The sequence below is a fragment of the Ornithorhynchus anatinus genome, chromosome 7 (assembly GCF_004115215.2).
Source record: "Ornithorhynchus anatinus isolate Pmale09 chromosome 7, mOrnAna1.pri.v4, whole genome shotgun sequence".
NCBI classification, from domain to species: domain Eukaryota; kingdom Metazoa; phylum Chordata; class Mammalia; order Monotremata; family Ornithorhynchidae; genus Ornithorhynchus; species Ornithorhynchus anatinus.
Window position 1 is genome coordinate 7171938 of NC_041734.1, and position 22379 is coordinate 7194316.

The 22379-nt window shown below is 43.9% G+C and overlaps 1 protein-coding gene across 1 annotated transcript in view; it reads left to right on the forward strand.

Moving 5' to 3' along the window:
- The first annotated feature begins 10154 nt into the window (after positions 1–10154).
- CA8 (carbonic anhydrase 8) overlaps positions 10155–22379 on the forward strand; it is a 79487-nt gene continuing 67262 nt past the window's right edge. The window contains exons 1-2 of the mRNA XM_029069503.2: positions 10155–10419; positions 15022–15213. Of these exons, the coding sequence (XP_028925336.1) occupies positions 10185–10419; positions 15022–15213 (427 nt within the window). The 5' untranslated portion in view covers positions 10155–10184. The remainder of the gene's footprint in view (positions 10420–15021; positions 15214–22379) is intronic.

Genomic DNA, 22379 nt, shown 5'->3' on the forward strand with positions numbered 1-22379 from the left:
CAACATCTGGCCCATGTCCTACACCTGACCTATAATGTTGGTATTTGTTAAGCGCTTACTATGTGCCGAGCACTGTTCTAAGCGCTGGGGTAGACATAGGGGAATCAGGTTGTCCCACGTGGGGCTCACAGTCTTAATCCCCATTTTACAGATGAGGGAACTGAGGCACGGAGAGGTTAAGTGACTTGCCCACAGTCACACAGCCGACAAGTGGCAGAGCTGGGATTCGAACTCATGAGCCCTGACTCCAAAGCCCGAATGCCCTCCTTCCTCACATCCACCAAACTAGCACACTTCCCACTTCAAAGCCCTACTGGAAGCTCACCTCCTCCAGGAGGCCTTCCCAGACTAAGCCTCCCTTCTCCTCTGCTCCTCCTCCCTTCCCCATCGCCCTGACTTGCTCCCCCTGCTCTACCCCACTCCCTACCCCACAACACTTCTGTAAATATGTACATATTTATTATTCTATTAATTTTATTAATGATGAATATATATCTCTAATTTGATATATTTATATTGATTCTATTGATGCCTGTTTACTTATTTTGAAGTCTGTTTCCTCCCCCATCTAGACTGTGAACCCATTGTTGGGCAGAGATTGTCTGTATTTGTTGCCGAATTGTACTTTCCAAGCATTTAGTACAGTACTCTTTACACAATACGTGCTCAATAAATAGGATTTAATTAATGAATTCCTCTGTGTACCTGGCAAAACACGTGATGTCCTATGTGTTAAAATGTCTGGAACTCTTGAGTGCCATGAGAGCCACCAGAGCCATGGAAATTCTGTCATTCATTCATTCATTCACACAGGATTTATTAAGTATCCACTCTGTGCAAAACACTGTATTAAGCACAGGGAAAATATACTTATAAGAATTGCTACAATGTCTGGATGACATCCCCATTTCCCTGTACTCCCAAACTTATTCCTTAGTGATATGAAGCTTAGAGTTTTAATGAATTGGAAACATAAGGCCAGATTTTTTAACTGGTGGAACATTTCAGTAAGAAATCTTGAGAAAAATTCCAGGTCTTGCTATTCTTATTCTAATGTTTATCCAATAAATAGTCAGCAACAGCAGGGTGCTTCAGAAACAAGCTTAATATGATTATGTCTTATTTTATAAAATGCTGTTATTTACTGGAAAAAAGAGAAGAGAAATAAAAATAAGGAATGTAAGGGAAGGAAGTGGGAGGGATCCAAATAACTGAAGATCCTTGGACTACAATCTGGAAAAGGGCAGACGGAATTTGTTAGAACAAAAAAGTTATTAGAAAATTATGTATGAATGTTGTCAGATTGTGCTAGACTGAAAGCAATATTTTCCAGTACCCTCAGCAAGTATTGGAGGAGTGATGTCAAGAAGAAGCCATTGTTAATTTTATGCAGACTTTTTTAAGTTTTATCAGAATTGAAACTGGTCCCTGAATAACAAACCAAGACAGAAAAATAGAATTATTCAAAAAATAAGAGCCACTGAATAATAATATCCATTAGTGAAAAGACCCCCTAATAATATATAGCACATACTAAGTCTAGAGATGTAGAACAAATTCCATTTTTGGCACTACAAGACTTTAAAGATGAAGTTAGTTATGTTAAGAACTAATATTCAGAGAGCACTAGTCAGATAGGCCCCTAGCAAAATGCAAACATGCTATGACCCATTAATATTAAATCTTTGTGATTATGCTGTGAATTTCATTCATTTTCTGGTTTATCTTCAAAGGCCTTCTGTATCTAATAACGGTAATAATTATAATAATAGTGGTATTTGTTAAGGACTGACTGTGCACCAAGCACTGTACCAAGTGCTGGGTTAGATAACGGATAATCAGGTCCCACGTGGGGCTCCCCAGGGTAATAGGATGGAGACAGTACAATAAAAGTACTATTTAGAAATCCTCCAGAATTTTTATTTTAATTGTTTGGAGGACCTAAACTTTAAGTTTAGTAACTGAATTAAAAATTCATGTTCATTGAGAAACGTTTACAAATGTGACTTGTTGAGCAGTGGAAGACAGATTACATGGGATCACTGAAGCCACAGTTCCTAGCTTTCAGAGCAGAAAAGAACTCTGTTCTATCCTTCCAGTGGTCTTTTAACCCTATGCCCCGCAATCTAGAAGAAGATGGTGAAATTCACCTATAGGGATGTGATTGAAAGGTCAGTGTGGGACCTTCAGTCTTGGCCATGTTGTGGACAAAGAGTATCCTATTGTTATTTGCAGTGCCTTGTGCTTATTTTGCTTTTGTCTCCTAGTCAATAAGTAATTACCGTAATATATCTTAGAAGTACAACAGGTGCCTTGCTATCCATACTGGAACTTCTATTCCCTGTTAAATCGTTATCCTTTTAGCTTTCTACTTGTCTTACAGTATACTGTCTGTTCAGGTAAATTATACTCCCCCTGACATTACTGCATTTTTAAGTACAGGGATAGCATGGCAATAACAGACAAACCTTAAACCTCAATTTAGCCACATTGCCACTTCCTAGGGAAGACAAGTTGACTTAATAGAGTTTCTCCTCAACTATTTTCTACCAAGTGAGCTTTGAGATGGCCCAAAGATGGGAAGTAGGAAAGAGAAGCGAAGGGCCTGGAGACTCCAAAACTTGGATAATTTTGGGAGGCAACATGGCCTTGTGGAAAGAGTATGGAACTCTGGTTCATTGGACTTGGTCTCTAATCCTGGCTCCACCACTTGTCTGCCATGTGACCCTGGACAAATTATGTACCGCTCTGTGCCTCAGTTTCCTCATTTGCATAATGGGGGTAAAAAACTCTCTTAGACGTTGAGCCCCAAATGGGACAGGGACTATGTCCGAGCTGATTACCTTATAAACGTAACCCAGTGCTTGGCACATAGTAAGCACTTAAAGAAGAGTCATCATTATTACTATAATAAATCCTTCAGTAATCAAGGGCAGATTCCATTGATATTCACAACAGGGTTGTACCAGTCATTCACGATAACATTATCTCTGATTGCAGCTTGAGTGTTGGGTTGATGGAGAGCTGAAAATCATTCCTGACACTAGTCCAATAATAATATAATATTATTTGAGATGTTTGTAAAGCACTTGCTATTTGCCAGGCATTGTATTAAATCAGTGGGATAAATAACAGTCCAAACAGACACAGTCTCTGTCCATTTGGGGCTCACAGGCTAAGAGGGAGGAGCTGAGGTATTTAATCCCTATTTTGCAGATGAGGAAACTGAGGCATAGAAAAGTTAAGGGACTACCCCAAAGTCACACAGCCAGCAAGTCAAATGCTTCACTATCACTTGAGGTGGCTCTGAATGCTCACCGAATAGAAGAGAACCTACCAGAGTCTATTATTTTCTGAGTCTAATTTTTAGGGGATGAAACAGGCAATTGAAGGCAATTCCCCCCACTCTCAAAGCTGATATGAAATTGTCAGTAAAACTTGGAGATCAAAAGCAGCAAAGATACCTGGTAACTCCAACATTATCAGTTGTTTTCTGTGCTCTGAGATTAACTATAGATACCAAACGTAGTCTGTTTTTAGCTACAATCCACAGGCAGAAAGAAAGGAATCTGAGAAAACTGCATTCTAGATGATGATGAAAGTGGTAATGAGGATTAGGGATTGTTTCTTGGGAAAGAGAAATGAGTTGTAATGTTTCTGAAAATCTCTTCTTTTTGAAAGATAACAACTTCCTCAACAGTCCCTCTGAAGAATTTTCTGAACTACTAAGCGGGATAGTTCCATCCCAAAGTTATTAGCCAAATGTCAACTTGAAGCCCCAAGATAGGTGATGGATAACATCTGAAATCCAGTGGAAAAGCAGCCTGTTGGAAACCTATTTAGCAATTTTGGAAATGTCAATGTGATCCAAATCATCCTAATTTTTGTATCCAAAGTATAAGAAATTTCTTCATAGCCAGGAAATATCAACTTCCTCAGAAGTCTAGAAAGCTCAGAACACTCTCAGAAAATGAGATCTTACAGATGGTAGGGTGGAGACAATAATACATTTTCTGGTCTTTGCCTTAGTCATGGCTTGGATGTCATAAAGTCCTTACTGGACAGTTGTATCAGAATCACAAGGCTTTTGAGTTTCTTATCTACAAAGATATTGAAACTCCCTTCTTTTGTGAAAAATTACTAATACCTATTAAGAAACAAATGTGACCTTAAAGTAAGTTTATATAGCTCAGTGAACAGTGAAACAAAACCAGAATATCAAGTCAGTGCTGATAGAAATCATTTTAAAATTAAATAGGGGAAGAACCATGTGTTGTTGGTTGTGTGTTATGTACGGACCATTCTTTGTTATTTAATTCAGACACATATGCTGGTAAAACTCAAAATACAGGCATTTCAAAATATTACTTAGATTAAAAAAAAACTTGCCCACCTCTCTGATGTAAGTTAGAAGTAAAATCAGTCAATCAGTGCTATTTAATGAGTGCTTAGCGTGTGCAGAACATTGTACTAAGTGTGTGGGAGAGTACAATACAACGGAGTTGGTAGACTCATTCCCTGCCAACAAGTAGAAATAAAATCCACTGTGATAAAATGGGAGACAACCTGATAAAATTGGGATAAAATCGTACTTCCTCCTAGTTTGATTGTGAGCCCCATGTGGGACAGGGATTGTGTCCAACCTGATTATCTAGAAATACAATCCACTGTGCTAAAGTGCGAGACAACATTATAAAATGGGGACAAAATCCTCAGTTCAGCTCAGTTCAATGGTTGGCACATAGTAAGTGCTTAACAGATACCGGAAAAAATGAAAACAAAAACACAAAAACATCGTCTAGTGGAAAACATATGGGGTGGCAGTCATGAGACCTGGGCTCTAGTCCTAGCTCTACCACTGACCAAATGCATGATCTTGAGCAAGTCACAACTCTCTGGGCCTCAGCTTCCTCATCTGTAAAATGGGGATCATGATACCCTCCTCTTCCTATCTCACATGGATCTTGGGAGGATAAAAATTAAATGACTGATGTGGAAGCACTTTGGAAAAATAAAGAGTGCTATACAGAAAACAAGATATTATTATTATCATCATCATAATTATAATGTAGAACATGTAACGGTAGTGGGAAAGGTGTAAAGGTGCTGCTAATTAGTAGAAATCTGGAGCACATTGCCTCAAAGCAATCAAGGCAGCCGATTGAATATTCGGATGCCCAATGGGATTTAGCATATGTTGGTGAAGATAGTTGTACCTTTGAATTGTATTTGTGCAGCTTGAGTGATGGAGTCACACTAACAAGTGATACTGAATACAAAATTGAAAGGATGAAACGCAGGTCAAAACTATGTAACTAGCGATTAATTACACTTATAAGTGGAGACTAGCAATTGAATTATTTTTAAATTGCAGAGTGCAGGCATGAATTTATTACCACATATAATATTAGGACCTTAATATTGGAGTGTCTTTAAACTCCTTGTGGATCAGGCACTCATCTTGTGCTCCTTTAAACATTTTAGTGTGATGTATTGTGTTCTGTAGGCTGGGGTATTTTTGATATCGGTAGCATTTGCTGAGCACCTACTTGAAATGGTTCACTCTTCTAGTACAGAATGAAGCTCAGCAAAGCTACTCAACAACCCCTTTCTTTAATGAAACAATTGCAAGATCACTCTTTTGAAGTTCAGTCATTCAATTCATTCAATCGTATTTACTAAGCACTTACTGTGCACAGAGCATTGTGCTAAGCGCTTGGGAGAGTACATTACAACAATACACAGTCACATTCCCTGTGCACAGTGAGCTTACAGTCTAGAGGACTGTAGTCTAGAGGTCATACTTTAGAGACTGTGTACTCTTTACTATCTTGTATCTACCCCAGAATTTAGTATGGTGTTTAGTAAGTGCTTAAATAGTACTATTATTATTATTATTATTTTAATGTAGTCATAATAATTCTTCTAACGGTCCAATGATAATGAAGGGAAGAATCATGGCTACTAATTCTATCAATGCTTCCAGTGCTTACAACGTGGCTTAGTGGAAAATACATGGGCTTGGGAGTCAGAAGACATGGGTTCTAATCCCAGCTCCGTCACTTGCCTGCTGTGTGACCTTGGGACAAGTCACTTTACTTCTCCGAGCCTCAGTTCCCTCATCTATAAAATGAGGATTGAGACTGGGAGCCCTTTATGGGACAGGGACTGTGTCCAACCAAATTGACTTGTTTCTACCCCAGAGCTTAGTATGGGGCCTGGCACATAATAAGTGCTTAACAAATACCATAATTATTATATTATTATTACTCTTCCTTTCACCTTCTCTGACTTGGGACACTTAACAGAGAAACAGCGTGGCTTAGCAGCAAGAGCCCGGGCTTGGGAGTCAGTGGTCATGGGTTCTAATTCAGACTCTACCACTTGTCTGCTGTGTGACCTTGGGCCAGCTACTTCCCTTCTTTGGGTCTCAATATATAGCCCCCCGAATGTAGTTTGCCTACATAAAGGCTGCTGAAAAGGGTCTCTTCATGATACAAAAAAAGGAGGGACTCAGATCTTGGTCTGGAAAGTAGATGATGATGATGATGGTATTTGTTAAGCACTTACTATGTGCCAAGCACTGTTCTAAGCATTGGAGGGGGGATACAAGGTAATCAGGTTGTCCCACGTGGGGCTCACAGTCTTAATCCCCATTTTACATATGAGGGAACTGAGGCTCAGAGAAGTGAAGTGACTTGCCCAAAGTCACCCAGCTGACAAGTGACAAAGCCAGGATTAGAAACCATGACCTCTGACTCCCAAGCCCGGGCTCTTTCCACTGAGTCACGCTGCTTCTCTAGATTTGGGGAGGACATAATATGACTTCTTTGGGTCATGAAAGTTTTTATGTTTGTTACGCAATGTGTACATTACATTATTTACATGGTTTCACTCCATGACTGGCAGGTTTTTATGTGCACAGAAAGTTCTGTCTGCAATGGCACCCCAGACTCAAAGTAAAATAAAGCATGTTCTTTTCCGCCTTTTCCTGCCTGGGCAATACAAGAGTCCATATAGAATTTTTTTTGTTTTTTTCAAATTATATTCCCTTCCTCAAATTTTAATGGGAAAAAAGCCACCTGAGTTCTGGCTAAACTTAGACATCTTACATTACCAGAGTTTCCACTGTGTATTGCAAAACAAAACCCTGAGTAATAAAGACTCTGCAGTAGGAAACCTGCTGTTTATATAGTTACTGGGTTCTCTCTCCACCCTATCCTCTCTCTGAGGTAAGTGGATGGGTGGGGGGACTGAAAGTGTTTCTCCATTTGTTCGGCACACCCAAGGAAGGTGCAGATTGGTTTCTGAATTACTTCCCCTGGCAGGTACTACCAGCCTTCCCTTCGGCAAACTAGAGAAACAGGGTAGAGGTTTGTATTGATTATTTTATTAAAGGTCTGCTCTGGATAGCTGTCAGATGGTTTGGATACTAAACCTGGGGATTGAGTAGGGGGATTAGAAGGGCTTCTTCCTGGATTCTTTCCCTCCAGTCCCGATGAAAGGAGAAATGGGTAGAGTTGAGGGGAGGAATAGGCCTGCAGCTGCCACCGCAAGGCAGCAACCCCAAGGCAGTGCTTCTCTGTCCTGTCATTCAGTCAATTTTACTTACTGAGTGCTTATGGTGTGCAGAGCACTGTACTAAGCTCTTGGCAGAATACAATATGACAAGTTATCTCATCTGTAAAATGGGGATTGAGACTGTGAGCTCCACATGGGACAGGGACTGTGTCCAACTCCATTTGCTGGTATCCACCCTGGCGCTTAGTATGGTGAATGGCACAGAGTAAGCCCTTAAATACCATTATTATTATTATTATTAGCCAAGGGTAGACAGGCAGGCAAAGTCAGTCGTATTTATTGAGCCCTTACTGTGTGCAGACTGCTAAGTACTTGGGAGTGTACCACAATAAACAGACACATTCCCTGACCACATTGAACTTACAGTCTAGAGGGGGAGACAGTCATTAATAGAAATAAATAAATGACAGATATGGACATAAGGGCCATGGGGCTGGGAGGGGTGTGTGAATAAAGGGAGCAAGTCAGGGCGATGCAGAAGAGTGAGAGATGAGGAAACGGGGGTCTTAGTCAGGGAAGGCCTCTTGGAGGAGACGTTCCTTCAAATAAGTCTTTGAAGGCGGGAGAGTCATCGTCCGTAGGATCTGAGGAGGGGGAGCTTTCCAGGCCAGAAGCAGGACATGGGTCAGAGGTTGTCAGGGAGATAGATGAGATGGAGGCACAGTGAAAAGGTAGGCATTAGAGGAGCAAAGTGTGCCAGCTGGGTTGGAGTAGGAGACCAGAGAGCTGAGATAAGAGGGGGCCAGGTGATGGAGGGCTTTCCAGCTGATGGTGAGGAGTTTCTGTTTAATGTGGAGAACTCTTGAGAGAAGATCCCTCTCCTCCCCGTCACAACCCTCCTGGAATCTCGGGAGCCTTCTGCCCTGTCCCCCAAGATGAGTTACCTATATTTCTCAATAAAATATTTCCATTTCATGGGTGAAAAGAGCCTGGGCGTCAGAGATCTGAGTTCTAATTCTGACTCTGCCACTTGTCAGTTGGGTGATTTCGGGTAAGTCCCATCACTTCTTTGTGCCTCAGTTACTTCACCTGTAAAATGGGGATTAAGATTGTGAGCCCTACCTGATTACGTTCTATTTGCCCCAGTGGTTAGAGCAGTGCTTGGCACATTGTAAGTGTTTAACAAATACAGTCATTATTAAGTGTATATATATATATATACCTATAATTCTACTTGTTTCTATTGATGCCTGTTTGTCTTGATGTGTATGTAGCTACAATTCTACTTATTTCTATTAATGCCTGTTTACTTATCTTGATGGGTATATACCTAATTCTGATTATTTATATGATGCCTGTTGGCTTGTCTCGGTGCATATATATCTATAATTGTATTTATTTATATTGATGCCTCTTTACTTCTCTTGATGTGTATATGTCTTGATTCTATTTATTGCTATTGTTCTTGTCTGTCCGTCTCCCCGATTAGACTGTAAGCCCGTCAAAGGGCCGGGACTGTCTCTGTTACCGATTTATACATTCCAAGCACTTAGTACAGTGGCTCTGCACATAGTAATTGCTCAATAAATACTATTGAATGAATGACTATATCTATAATTCTGCTTATTTCTACTGATGCCTCTTTACTTGTCTTGATGTGTATATAACTTTAATTCTACTCATTTCTGTTGATACCCATTTACTTGTCTTGATGTCTCCCCCCTTCTAGCCTACAAGCCTGGCGTGGGCAGGGATGGTCTCTCTTTATTGCTCAATTGTACTTTCAAAGCACTTAGTCCAGTGCTCTGCACATAGTAAGTGCTCAATAAGTACAACTGAAAGAAGAATGAATAATAATAATAATTGTGTTGGTATTTGTTAAGAGCTTACTATGTGCAGAGCACTGTTTTAAGCACTGAGGTAGATAGAGGGTAATGAGGTTATCCCCCGTGAGGCTCACAGTCTTAATCCCCATTTTACAGATGAGGTAACTGAGGCACAGAGAAGTGAAGTGACTTGTCCACAGTCTGGGATCCCACAGATCTGGGATTCGAATCCATGACCTCTGACTCCCAATCCGGGGCCCTTTCCACCCAGTCACACAGTGCTTGGCACCCGGTAAGCCCTTAGCAAGTACCAACATCAGCATTATAAGAGAAGCAGCGCGGCTCAGTGGAAAGAGCCCGGGGCATGGGAGTCAGAGGTCAGGGGTTCCAATCCCCCCTCCGCTACTTGTCAGCTACGGGCAAGACACTTCTCTGCGCCTCAGTGACCTCATCCGTCAAATGGGGATTAAGCCTGTGAGCCCCACGTGGGACAACCTGATTCCCCTGTGTCTACCCCAGCGCTTAGAACAGTAAGCGCTTAACGAATACCAACATTATTATTATTATTATCTGCAAAATGGGGGTGAGGACTGTGAGCCCCACGTGGGACAACCTGATCACCCTGTCTCCTCCCCAGCGCTCAGAACAGTGCTCAGCGCCGAGCAGGCGCTTAACAAGTGTCATGGGCATCATCATCATTAGGGGCACAAGTTGGAGCAGGGCGTCGGGCGCAGACACACACCCCGTGTGCAACAGTCTCCGGACAAGAGGCGGGCGCGCGCATGCACGCCCCCCCCCCCCTCTCGGGCGCGCGCACACAGGTGTAGGTGCACGCGCATGGAGGGGGAAGGGAGCGGGCGGCGAGAGCGGCTCTGCGGCGGAGCGGGGCGGACAGACGAGCTGCGCGACACCCTCCGCGACACGCTCCCCATGGCCGACCAGGGCTTCATCGACGACTCCGCGCCCCTCCCGGGCAAGGCCGAGGAGCGGCCAGAGGAGGTGGTGGAGGAGCAGCAGGAGGAGGACGAGGGCCAGGAAGAAGAGGAGGGTCTCGAGTGGGGCTACGAGGAAGGTGAGCGCGGGGAGCAACGATAGCGCCGGCAGAGGCAGGGGAGCGCGGGGAGCAATGATGGTGCAGGGAGCGCGGGGAGCAATGATAGCGCCGGCCGAGGAAGGAGCACGGGGAGCAGTGATCGTGCGGGGAGCAATGATAGCGCTGGCCGAGGAAGGAGCAATGATAGCGCCGGCAGAGGAAGGGGAGCACGGGGAGCAATGACAGCGCAGGGAGCAATGATGGCGCTGGCCGAGGAAGGAGCAATGATAGCGCCGGCCGAGGAAGGAGCACGGGGAGCAGTGATAGCGCGGGGAGCAATGATAGCGCCGGCAGAAGAAGGGGAGCGCGGGGAGCAATGGTCGTGGAGGGAGCGCGGGGAGCAATGATAGCGCTGGCCGAGGAAGGAGCCCGGGGAGCAATGATTGCGCCGGCAGAGGAAGGGGAGCACGGGGAGCAATGATGGTGGAGGGAGCGAGGGGAGCAATGATAGCGCCGGCCGAGGAAGGAGCACGGGGAGCAATGATAGCCCGGGGAGCAATGATAGCGCCGGCAGAGGAAGAGGAGCACGGGGAGGAATGATAGCGCAGGGAGCAATGATAGCGCCGGCCGAGGAAGGAGCACGGGGAGCAGTGATAGCCCGGGGAGCAATGATAGCGCCGGCAGAGGAAGGGGAGCACGGAGAGCAATGATAGCGCAGGGAGCAATGATAGCGCCGGCCGAGGAAGGAGCCCGGGGAGCAATGATTGCGCCGGCAGAGGAAGGGGAGCACGGGGAGCAATGATGGTGGAGGGAGCGAGGGGTGCAATGATAGCGGCGGCCGAGGAAGGAGCACGGGGAGCAATGATAGCCCGGGGAGCAATGATAGCGCCGGCAGAGGCAGAGGAGCACGGGGAGCAATGATAGCGCAGGGAGCAATGATAGCGCCGGCCGAGGAAGGAGCACGGGGAGCAATGATTGCGCCGGCAGAGGAAGGGGAGCACGGGGAGCAATGATGGTGGAGGGAGCGCGGGGAGCAATGATAGCGCCGGTCGAGGAAGGATTAATGTTGGTATTTGTTAAGCGCTTACTATGTGCAAAGCACTGTTCTAAGCGCTGGGGGGATACAAGGTGATCAGGTTGTCCCACGTGGGGCTCACAGTCTTCATCCCCATTGGACAGATGAGGGAACTGAGGCCCAGAGAAGTGAAGTGACTTGCCCAAAGTCACCCAGCTGACAAGTGGCGGAGCCGGGATTAGAACCCAAGGAGCAGTGATAGCGCAGGTCGAGGAAGGAGCGAGGGGAGCAAAGATAGCGCCGGCAGAGGAATAATAATGACAGCATTTATTAAGCGCTTACCAGGTGCAAAGCACTGTTCTAAGCGCCAGGAGGGGGGTTTACAAGGTTGTCCCACGTGGGGCTTGACAGTCTTCCTCCCCATTTGACAGATGAGGGAACTGAGGCCCAGAGAAGTGACTTGCCCAAATGTCACCCAGCTGACAAGCGGAAGGAGTGCGGGAGCCCTCATAGCGCCGGCCGTGGAATAATAGTGAGGGTATTTATTCAGCGCGTACTATGTGCAAAGCACTGTTCTAAGCGGCTGGGGTGGATGCAAGGTGATCAGGTTGTCCCACGTGGGGCTCACAGTCTTCATCCCCATTTGACAGATGAGGGAACTGAGGCCCAGAGAAGTGAAGTGACCCGCCCAAAGTCACCCAGCTGACAAGCCGAAGGAGTGCGGGAGCCCTGATAGCGTCGGCCGCGGAATAATAATGATGACATTTATTAATAATAATAATAATGTTGGTATTAAGCGCTTACTATGTGCCAAGCACCGTTCTAAGCGCTGGGGTAGATACAAGGGGAATTAGGTTGTCCCATGTGAGGCTCACAGTCTTCATCCCCATTTGACAGACAAGGGAACTGAGGCTAAGTGAAGTGACTTGCCTAAGGTCACACGGCAGACAAGTTGCAGGGTCAGGATTAGAACCCACAACCCCTGACTCCCAAGCCCGGGCTCTTTCCACTGAACCATGCTGCTTTTCTATGAAGCGCTTACTATGTGCAAATCACTGTTCTAAGCGCTGGCAGGGGTGTTTACAAGGTGATCAGGTTGTCCTATGTGGAGCTGACAGTCTGAATTCCCACTACAGATGAGGGAACTGAGGCTCAGAGAAGTGAAGTGACTTGCCCAAAGTCACACAGCTGATAAGCGGAAGGAGCGTGGGAAGCACCAGGAGCAATGACAGCGCCAGGCATGAGGAAGTCCGTGCGGTAAGGGGTCTCTTTGTGCCCCCTGCCCGCCACCGCCCGGGTCTAGGGGTCAGACATTGACCCCTCACTGCCCCCCGCTAAGACCCCTTTTGCGCGGATTTTGTTGGGCAGGTGGGCAGATTGTTCCTCCAGCAGCAGCAGCCCCTAGTTTGCAGCCCCCCCAAGCAGCAGCCCCTAGGTTGCAGCCCCCCAAGCAGCAGCTCCTAGTTAGTAGCCCCTTAAGCAACAGCCCCCCAAGTAGCCCCTGGTTTGCAGCTTCCCAAAAGCAGCAACTTCTAGTTTGCAGCCCCCCAAACAGCAGCCCCTACCAAGCAGCAGCTCCTACATTGTAACCCCCCAAACAGCAGCTCCTACTTTGTAGCCCCCCAAGCAGCAGCTCCTACTTTGTAGCCCCCCCAAACAGCAGCCCCTAGTTTGCAGCCTCCCAAAAAGCAGCCCCTACTTTGCAGTCCCCCAAAAGCAGCACCCAGTTTGCAGCTTATCAACCAGGAGCTCCTAGTTTGTAGCTCCCCAAGCAGCAGCTCCCAGCCTGCAGCATCCCAAACAGCAGCTTCTAGTTTGCAGCCCCCGAAAGGCAACCCCTAGTTTACTGCCCCACAACCAACAACTTCCAGCCAGCAGCCCCCCAAATAGCAGTTCCCAGCCTGTAGCTCCCCAAATAGTAGCTCCCAGCCTGCAGCCCCCCAACAGCAGATCCTAAACAGCATCTCCCGGTCTGCAGACCCCCAGTCACCCTCTCCCATCCTGGGGGGCAGCCCCCAAACAGTCCTTCCAGCCCCTGAATGATGCAGTGGCTGGTCAGCGCGGCCCCCAACTAGTTGCAGGAGTGATTGAGTTGGGAGAGCTTGAACACCCAGCCAGGAAAGCCAAGGCAAAGACCTTTATGTAGGGGAAACCAAAACACATTTGTGGGTCTTTTGAGTTGCTCTTTCTTTTGACATTTCAGTATTGATGGTTGAAAGTATTCCAAGTTTTGCACTTTGAGTATAGTAGGCTCCAAGAGCTGGTAGGTATCAGGGATCAGAAACCATCTGGGCAAGCCTCCTGCCTTCAGGCCCATGAAATACCCAACCACTCAGGACTCATGGATTCTTTCCATAGTTTTCCCCTGATAGCCAGAAAACTCCCCTTTTATAGTACCCCTTTACCTTGCTTTTTTTCCCACAATTCCCCTAAATTTCAAATGGGAAAAAGTTGGTTTATCTGGATCCTTTCCGGAATTAACTTATTTCCCCCCCATACATGATTAGGTCATTAATGAAATTATCTTGTGACTGAAGTAAACACTCTCCAGAGTCTTTGTAATTTTATATCAGAGAAATCATAGATATCGAGTCCTCTGGAAGAAGTAGAATGCGTTGCATGTAATGAATACGTCTGGCCAGATGTTTATGAATAAATGTTTGTGAATTAGTGCATGGGGAATAGACCCTCTTAACCAGCTATAATCAATCAGTGGTATTTTTTTGAGTGATTGCTATTTGCAAAGCACTAGACGCAGTCCTTGTCAGAAAATAATAGTGTTGGCGGTTGCATTCCCTGCCTATCAGGACCTTACATTCTAGAGGGCTGTAATTAATGTGTATAGATATATTCATAATGATTGTAATTTGTAAACATTATAAATATATGTCATAAGGAAAGTTGGTTTATTGGAATTAGAGCTATTTGGCCATCTTGAGTTTCAAAAGGTATCTTTATCTGAGACCATAGATGTCATTCCAGTTTTCACTGAGTAAATATAATTATCCTGGGGGTTTGAGGGAAGTACTGTAGATAGATGGATTGATAGATGTTTCTCCAGTAATTTCAGTATTTTCTGTTCAGGCACTTCCAAATCATATCTACCTTTATGGCACAAATAAAAAAGAACAACTTGTGCAGGACATTCATCCAGTTATTTTATAATTAGTGCTTTCCTATAATATGAGATTATTTAGATAAACAATGATCAGGGTTATATGTATTTTTCAGAGTTTCATCTAAGGATCAAAGCATAAATTACAAGAAATGAAATTCAAGGATCGTTCTACTTTTATTGTTTAATGAAACCTGGTATTTATATAGCATTTACATTTTTTTCAAAATGTCTCCACATCAATTATTCCACGTTCCCATGTACATAGTACAGTGCTCTGCACACGGGTAAGTGCTCAGGGAATGCTGCCACTATTATTTCATCTGCATATGGTCGAAACTAGGTGTGCCCTAATCATGTCAGTTCCAAGATGATAAAGAAGAAAAGTTTGGCATACAGTCTTATGCCAGAATTATTTCTTAATTCACATACCTTTAGAGGAATTTGTGTTTTTATTAAAAGTCATTTTGCCTTAACCTAATCATAGTTTTTTTTTAAACCTTGTTCTTAGGAGTTGAGTGGGGATTGGTGTTTCCTGATGCTAATGGAGAATACCAGTCTCCCATTAACTTGAACTCAAGAGAAGCCAGATATGACCCCTCGCTGCTGGAAGTGCGCCTGTCTCCAAATTACGTAGTTTGTCGTGACTGTGAAGTAACAAATGATGGCCATACAATTCAAATAATCTTCAAGTCAAAATCAGGTATTTAAAATACTTTCCCTCCACCCAACTCCCTACCAATAAGTGAGCAGTTATATTTATTTGATGCTAAAAGTACGTACAAATATATCAGCGGTGCTAGAAAAAAATGTACTCACTGTATTTTGGAATTTGTCATAAATTGCTTTTTATGGTTTAGTTGTTTTTTTTAAGAAAACTAGGGGTTTTATAAATATATTGGTACCTGTTGTCTGCTTTGAAATTCCTTGAAGACAAAGTTCATGAAATTTATAACATAAATTTTGTGGAGTCTTATTTGTAGATGGGCCTACTGATATTTCCAACTCTATTCATGATGGGCTGGGTAGAGCTGGCCAAATTTTTTTTTATCAAGTTAGGAGAAAACATCACTTACAAAAGTAAACAGCTGACTGCACTTTGTCCATAAAGATGTATTTTTTGAGTATTTCTACATAATATCTGTCCCCCTCTAGACTTTAAGCTTGTTATGGTCAGGGAAGATGTCTACCAACTCTGTGTTGTACTCTCCCAAGTACTTATTACATTGCTTTGCACACAGTAAACACTCAATAAACACCACTGATGATGATTAATGTAGTCAAAGAATTGTCCGATGTAAGCCTCCTGAAGGCAGGAAAAGTGCCTTTTGCTCTTATTCTACTCTAAGTGCTTTGTACAGGGCTCTGCATTACATTAGTCAGTCAATCAAAGTTATTGGTGGATAATGGAAAGCAAAAAGAAAACACAGGCAAAAATTCAGAAGGCATTTTTTTTTCCCCTTCAAAGGATTTCTGCCCTTTGGCTATTCCAAGGCTTGAGTTGAGGGTGATACACATACCCATTCTCTTTCCAGAGGCCAGTTGGAGCGGGAGTTTTAAAAAATTGCAATGATTTACATGAAGTGCCTGCTAGCATAGTCCAAATGTGTTTAAATTAATTCAGAATCAATAATTATGACATTTTGAGTGGTGCAGTCTTTGGATGTGGCCATTATGTGGTGTTGGGATTGATTTTCAACCATAGATTTGTCATTAATCTAGAAGACTTTTGAACTTTAAGGTTTAATATTTTAGCAAAATCACAGATTGCTTTCTTTCATACCTGTCCAATTTGTCCAGGATCTTTGTACTCTACCAGGTATTTGATGGATCGCACATTTGTTCAGATGTGAACTGCTGTTTGTTCTTTATTACACACTGCATATTTCAGACTGGTTTTAATACGACAACCATTGGGACAAGGCCTGCTTGTTTTAACCTGATGTTTCATCTCAGTTGATTTGGCCTGGACACTACTACAACTTTTAGTAGCAAACTTTTTAGTTTGCTGTGAAGCATAAAGCCAACAACCTGTCTGTTTCCCAAAGGACAGGCTGATTTTAAAAATTTGAATATGTATTTCTCTGCCCATCTTTTCAACATTTGATTGCGCAGTACCTCCTTAGCTGAATTGGGTGACAGCATCTGCCTCTCTGTGGCAATGATGATCCTTGGGGTTTCTTTTGTGTGTGACTTGCCATGTGTAGATCAATGGATAGTTTGAATCTTTGGCAAGCTTATCTTGGTCTTTAGCTGCATTCTCTTTCCTCTAGATTGTAATCTCCCTGTGGACAAGGAGCATACCTACCAACAAATCATATTTAATGAGTGCTTACTGTGTGCAAAGCACTGTACTAAGCACTTGGGAGAGTACAACTCAACAGCAGACACATTCCCTGTCCACAATGAGCTTGCAGTCTAGAGGGGGAGACAGACATTAATATACATAAAGAAATTACGGATATATACATATGTGCTCTGGGGTTGGGAAGGAGGATCCAGGACGTCTCCACCTGGATGTCGGCCCGCCACCTAAAACTCAACATGAGCAAGACTGAGCTCCTCATCTTCCCTCCCAAACCCAGTCCTCTCCCAGACTTCTCTATCACCGTGAATGGGACGACCATCCTTCCCGTCTCTCAGGCCCGCAATCTCGGTGTCATCCTTGACTCGTCTCTCTCGTTCACCCCACACATCCTATCCGTTACCGAGACCTGCCGGTTTCACCTCTACAATATCGCCAAGATCCGCCCTTTCCTCTCCACCCAGACGGCTACCTTACTGTTACGGGCTCTCGTTATATCCCGGCTAGACTACTGTGTCGGCCTTCTCTCTGACCTCCCTTCCTCCTCTCTCGCCCCGCTCCGGTCTATTCTTCACTCCGCTGCCCGGCTCATCTTCCCGCAGAAACGATCTGGGCATGTCACTCCCCTTCTTAAACAACTCCAGTGGTTGCCTATCGACCTCCGCTCCAAACAAAAACTCCTCACTCTAGGCTTCAAGGCTCTCCATCACCTTGCCCCTTCCTACCTCTCCTCCCTTCTCTCTTTCTACCGCTCACCCCGCACGCTCCGCTCCTCCGCCGCCCACCTCCTCACTGTCCCTCGATCTCGCCTATCCCGCCGTCGACCCCTGGGTCACGTCCTCCCGCGGTCCTGGAACGCCCTCCCTCCTCACCTCCGCCAAACTGATTCTCTTTCCCTCTTCAAAACCCTACTTAAAACTCACCTCCTCCAAGAGGCCTTCCCAGACTGAGCTCCTCTTCTCCCTCTACTCCCTCTGCCATCCCCCCTTTACCTCTCTGCAGCTTAACCCTCTTTTTCCCCTTTTCCTCTGCTCCTCCACCTCTCCCTTCCCATCCCCACAGCACTGTACTCGTCCGCTCAACTGTATATATTTTCATTACCCTATTTATTTTGTTAATGAATTGTACATCGCCTTGATTCTATTTAGTCGCCATTGTTTTTACGAGATGTTCTTCCCCTCGACTCTATTTATTGCCATCGTTCTCGTCTGTCCGTCTCCCCCGATTAGACCGTAAGCTCGTCAAACGGCAGGGACTGTCTCTATCTGTTGCCGACTTGTTCATCCCAAGCGCTTAGTACAGTGCTCTGCACATAGTAAGCGCTCAATAAATACTATTGAATGAATGAATGAATGAAAGGATGAATGAAGGAAGCAAATCAGGGCGACACAGAAGGGAGTGTTTAGTACAGAGTTCTGCACACAGTAAATACCATCGATTGATTCAAAGGGGTTAATAGTAGGTCTTCAGGATGTTTCTTCAGATCACAGCATTCAGCATGGATGACAGCCATGAGGGCATCTAATGATGCCTATAACCTGTCACCTTGTCATATGCTGAACATGAAAACTTAGAATATTGTACTAAGAACAATTGTGCTGAACCAGAATGACTGTACTAAGATAGTAGCTGCCCAATTTTGATTCTACTTAGTTGCCATTGTTTTTACGAGATGTTCTTCCCCTTGACTCTATTTATTGCCATTGTTCTTGTCTGTCTGTCTCCCCCGATTAGACTGTAAGCCCGTCAAAGGGCAGGGACTGTCTCTATCTGTTGCCGACTTGTTCATTCCAAGCGCTTAGTACAGTGCTCTGCACATAGTAAGCGCTCAATAAATACTATTGAATGAATGAATTTTGGCATGTCTATGCTTCATGAGCCCTCTGAAAATGGTGGTCCCATTGACAGTCTTCAGTCGTACACTAGTGCTTATCAATCAATCAGTGGTATTTATTGAGTGCTTATTGCGTGCAGGACACTGCACTAAGCATTTGAGAAAGTACACTGCAATAAAATTGATAGATGCTATCCTTGTCTGCAAAGAGATTGCAGTCTACAAGGGGAGACAGCATTACATAGAGTGTACGAGTTCTGTATAATTTCCACAGTGTGGAGTCAAAGTCCTTGGCTTGATGATGGCTAGCAGAGACCTGTAACTCTTCAGCTTTGGCACCCCATCATGAGTCGTGTGTGATCTGCAGGAATCACTGCACATTTTGTTACAATCATGCAGCTCTGCAAGATGTTGCATTTCTTGCTTTGCTGTGAGTAACTTTTTAATCTGAGTCACTTTCATTGAGCCAATCTTGGCGATGCCATCTTGGCAAACCTACAGTCTTGACGATGCCTAGGAGACAATTTTAGAGATGTTCCCAATTTGCTCTTCACTTTGGCTCTCGTTGCTGGAATTTCTTGCTCCAGTAGGGCTGCCAGAATGCCATCACAGATCCCTTTGTAGGAGTCTTTGTTATTCTTGAGCTTGACATTGAGCTATCTCGACGACTTGGGTAGTACTTTCTGATCTATTAGTTGTGTACATGGAGCATAGAAGATGATGGTTAGGCCAACACTCAGCATCGTGTGTGGATGTAGTGACACATTTATCTGTTAAGTCCTGCTGCCAGGCTATTGCTATAATCAATGAAATGTCGTGGTGGAGATCTTGGGCCAAACCATGCTTTCTTTCTTTAATTGGGAAGGAGAAGAACATTGGGGTGATAAGATGTTGTTACTCTTACAGATTTATTTACTCACCTTAGTTTTTAATCACAGCTTTGCCCAGGTAGTTGCACTGTTCCCGAGTTGAATTATTTCCCCCTAAAGAATGTTGCAGTGTGTTTACATTAACCATTTTAGCCTGTGCCTGTCTCCATTACAGCCACTGCTCTGTTACATAGCCAAAACATTATGTTTTGTTATCATCACATGTACTTTTGGAAGAGTAATCACTTAGACCTACTATTAAGACTTTGGTTTTTCAGATGTGAATTTTTCCAAAAGGAATCTTTGTATTTTCAAATCACTTTCAGGTTAGAGTACTGGCGTAATTTATCAATCAATCAAACAGTAGCATTTGTTGAGCACTTACTGCGTGCAGACAATTGCTTAATGCTCTGTTATATTGTATAACAGAGTTGATAGACATGTTTCCTGCCCACAAGGAGCTTACAGTTTAGAGACTATGTTTAGAGTGTTGGCAGATTTTGGACAAATTCAGTGTTGCCAAGGTGAAAGACAGCTCATATTCCTGTCTCTTCTTACCATTTACCATCCCCAGTCGAACAGTCAATCCGTGATATTTCTTGAGTACTTGCTGTGTGCAGGGCACTGTACTAAGAACCTGGGCGAGTACAGTGTAGTGGAATTGTCAGACACAATCCGTGCTGTCAAAGAGCTTACATTTAGAGGGGGAGATAGACATTAAAATAATAGATAAAGGAAACGGGAGAGTATAAGTGTACATCCATAAATCTTGCGGGGCTGGGAGTGGGGTGAATTGTAGTTTGATACTCACTCCAGCCCCACAGCACTAATTGTACAAATCCTTATACTCTACTACTTCCCTTATTTGTAATTTATTATTATGTCTATCTCCTCTTGTAGACTGTAAGCTTCTTGTGAGCAAGGATCATATCTACCAACTCTATTGTATTGACTTTCCCAAGTACTTCATACAGTGCTCTGCACAAATGAAGAGCTCAAAAAATACCACTGATTGCTGTTAATCCAGAAGTGCATAAGAGATGGGTGACAGGAAGGTGGCATGACTGCAATATGTTTCTTAATCGTTTTAGGTAGAAACAATTTCAGAAAAAAAAATAATTGTGGTATTTGTTAAACACTATATGTCAGTCACTGTACATAGCACTGAGGTGGATACAGGCAAATCGGGTTGGACACAGTCCCTGTCCCACGCGGGGCTCACAATCTCAATCCCCATTTTATAGCTCAGGTAGCTGAGGCACGGAAAAGTGAAGCAACTTTACCAAGGTCACACAGTACACAAATGTCAGAGCCGGGATTTGAATCTACTACCTACTGATTTCCGGGGCCATGCTCTATCCACTACACCATGCTTTCAATATCAGAGACTGGTATTCCCCTGGATGAAATCAGAATTTTTGAAAGATCCAGTTCTATCATTTTAAGGAGGGGGATCTCTAAATTCCCATTTGATATTTTTACAAATTCACAAAAGCAAAAGCATTTTTAATAATACTGGAAAGAAATGCCATTGCTTACAAAACAGGATTTTAAAAAATGGAGGTGTTCTGAATGTCACTGTTTTTTTTTCTGATTTTGGCCCAAGTGGCTGATTTCAAACAAACCCAGTATATTGTCAGTACAGAATTTCAGGATTATTATATTGGACCACACTGTTCGGAATCTAATAATCCCAGAAGAGTGTGCCTGATAGATTACCACTTGTGAAATCTGAACAGTGGAAGATGCTGGAGAGTCGTATGTTTGGTTTGAACCGTATTAGACCATAATAGCTCCAAATGGTGATAATAATTATTGAGAAATATACCAGAAAGGAAATTTCTTCAAATGGGTGGAACATAGAACTACTGTTCAGTGTGGACAGGGAATGTATTTACCAATTTTGTTGTATTGTACTCTCCCAAGTGCTTAGTACAGTTCTCTGCATACAGTAAAGTGCTCAGTAAATACCATTGATAAACACATTCCCTCTCGGAAGGTGAGCAGGCAATGCTTTATCTAGCATGAATCTAGCTGACTCTGATGCCGTTTGTCAGGGTATGAGCCCTTCTAAACCACCTATCCCTGCCTCTGTCTGTGGGGTAAGGCCTTCTGCTGAGAGAAATATCACATCCTCCACACCACTAGCCACCCACCTCTCTCCCTGCTCCTATTTTCTCCCCTTATTTTCTTGCTCCCATATTCTGTCTGCTTCTTGGCCTCTTCCCCTTCTACCCCCCTAACCACCCCCCCACCCTCTGGCGTAAAATGATGATTCAGTATTCTGTCATTATCATAGCTTGGTTCAGGTGTGAATGGGTTGGGTGACTGTGGCGTATAAATAGAAAGTATTATTGAGGCCATTTTCCACCCTTGTCACAGCAGGGAGGGGGCTATCATAAATCTATTGTGAATGCAGCCAGATGGCTCAAACCTCTTTGGATTTTTTTTCAGTGGTATTTAAGTGCTTACTATGTATTAAATACTGTTGTAAGCACTGGGGTAGATTCAAATTAATCAAGTTGGAGTCAGTTCCTGCCCCGTATGGGTCTCTCAGCTTAAGGAGCAGAGAGAACAGGTATTGAATCCCCATTTTGCAGTTGAGGAAACTGAGGCACAGAGAAGTTAAGTGACTTAAGTGATTGGAATTTCAACTATGACCCTGACTGTAGCCCTTCTCATGCTAACATGGTAAGTTAATATGATAACCCCTGGGGAAGACTAGATATTATTATTATTCTTATATTAAGCACTTACTACTTGTCAAACACTGTTCTACATGCTGGGTAGTTACAAGTTAGACACAGCCCCAATCTCACATGGGGCTTCCAGTCTAAGGGGATAATAATAATGATAATAGT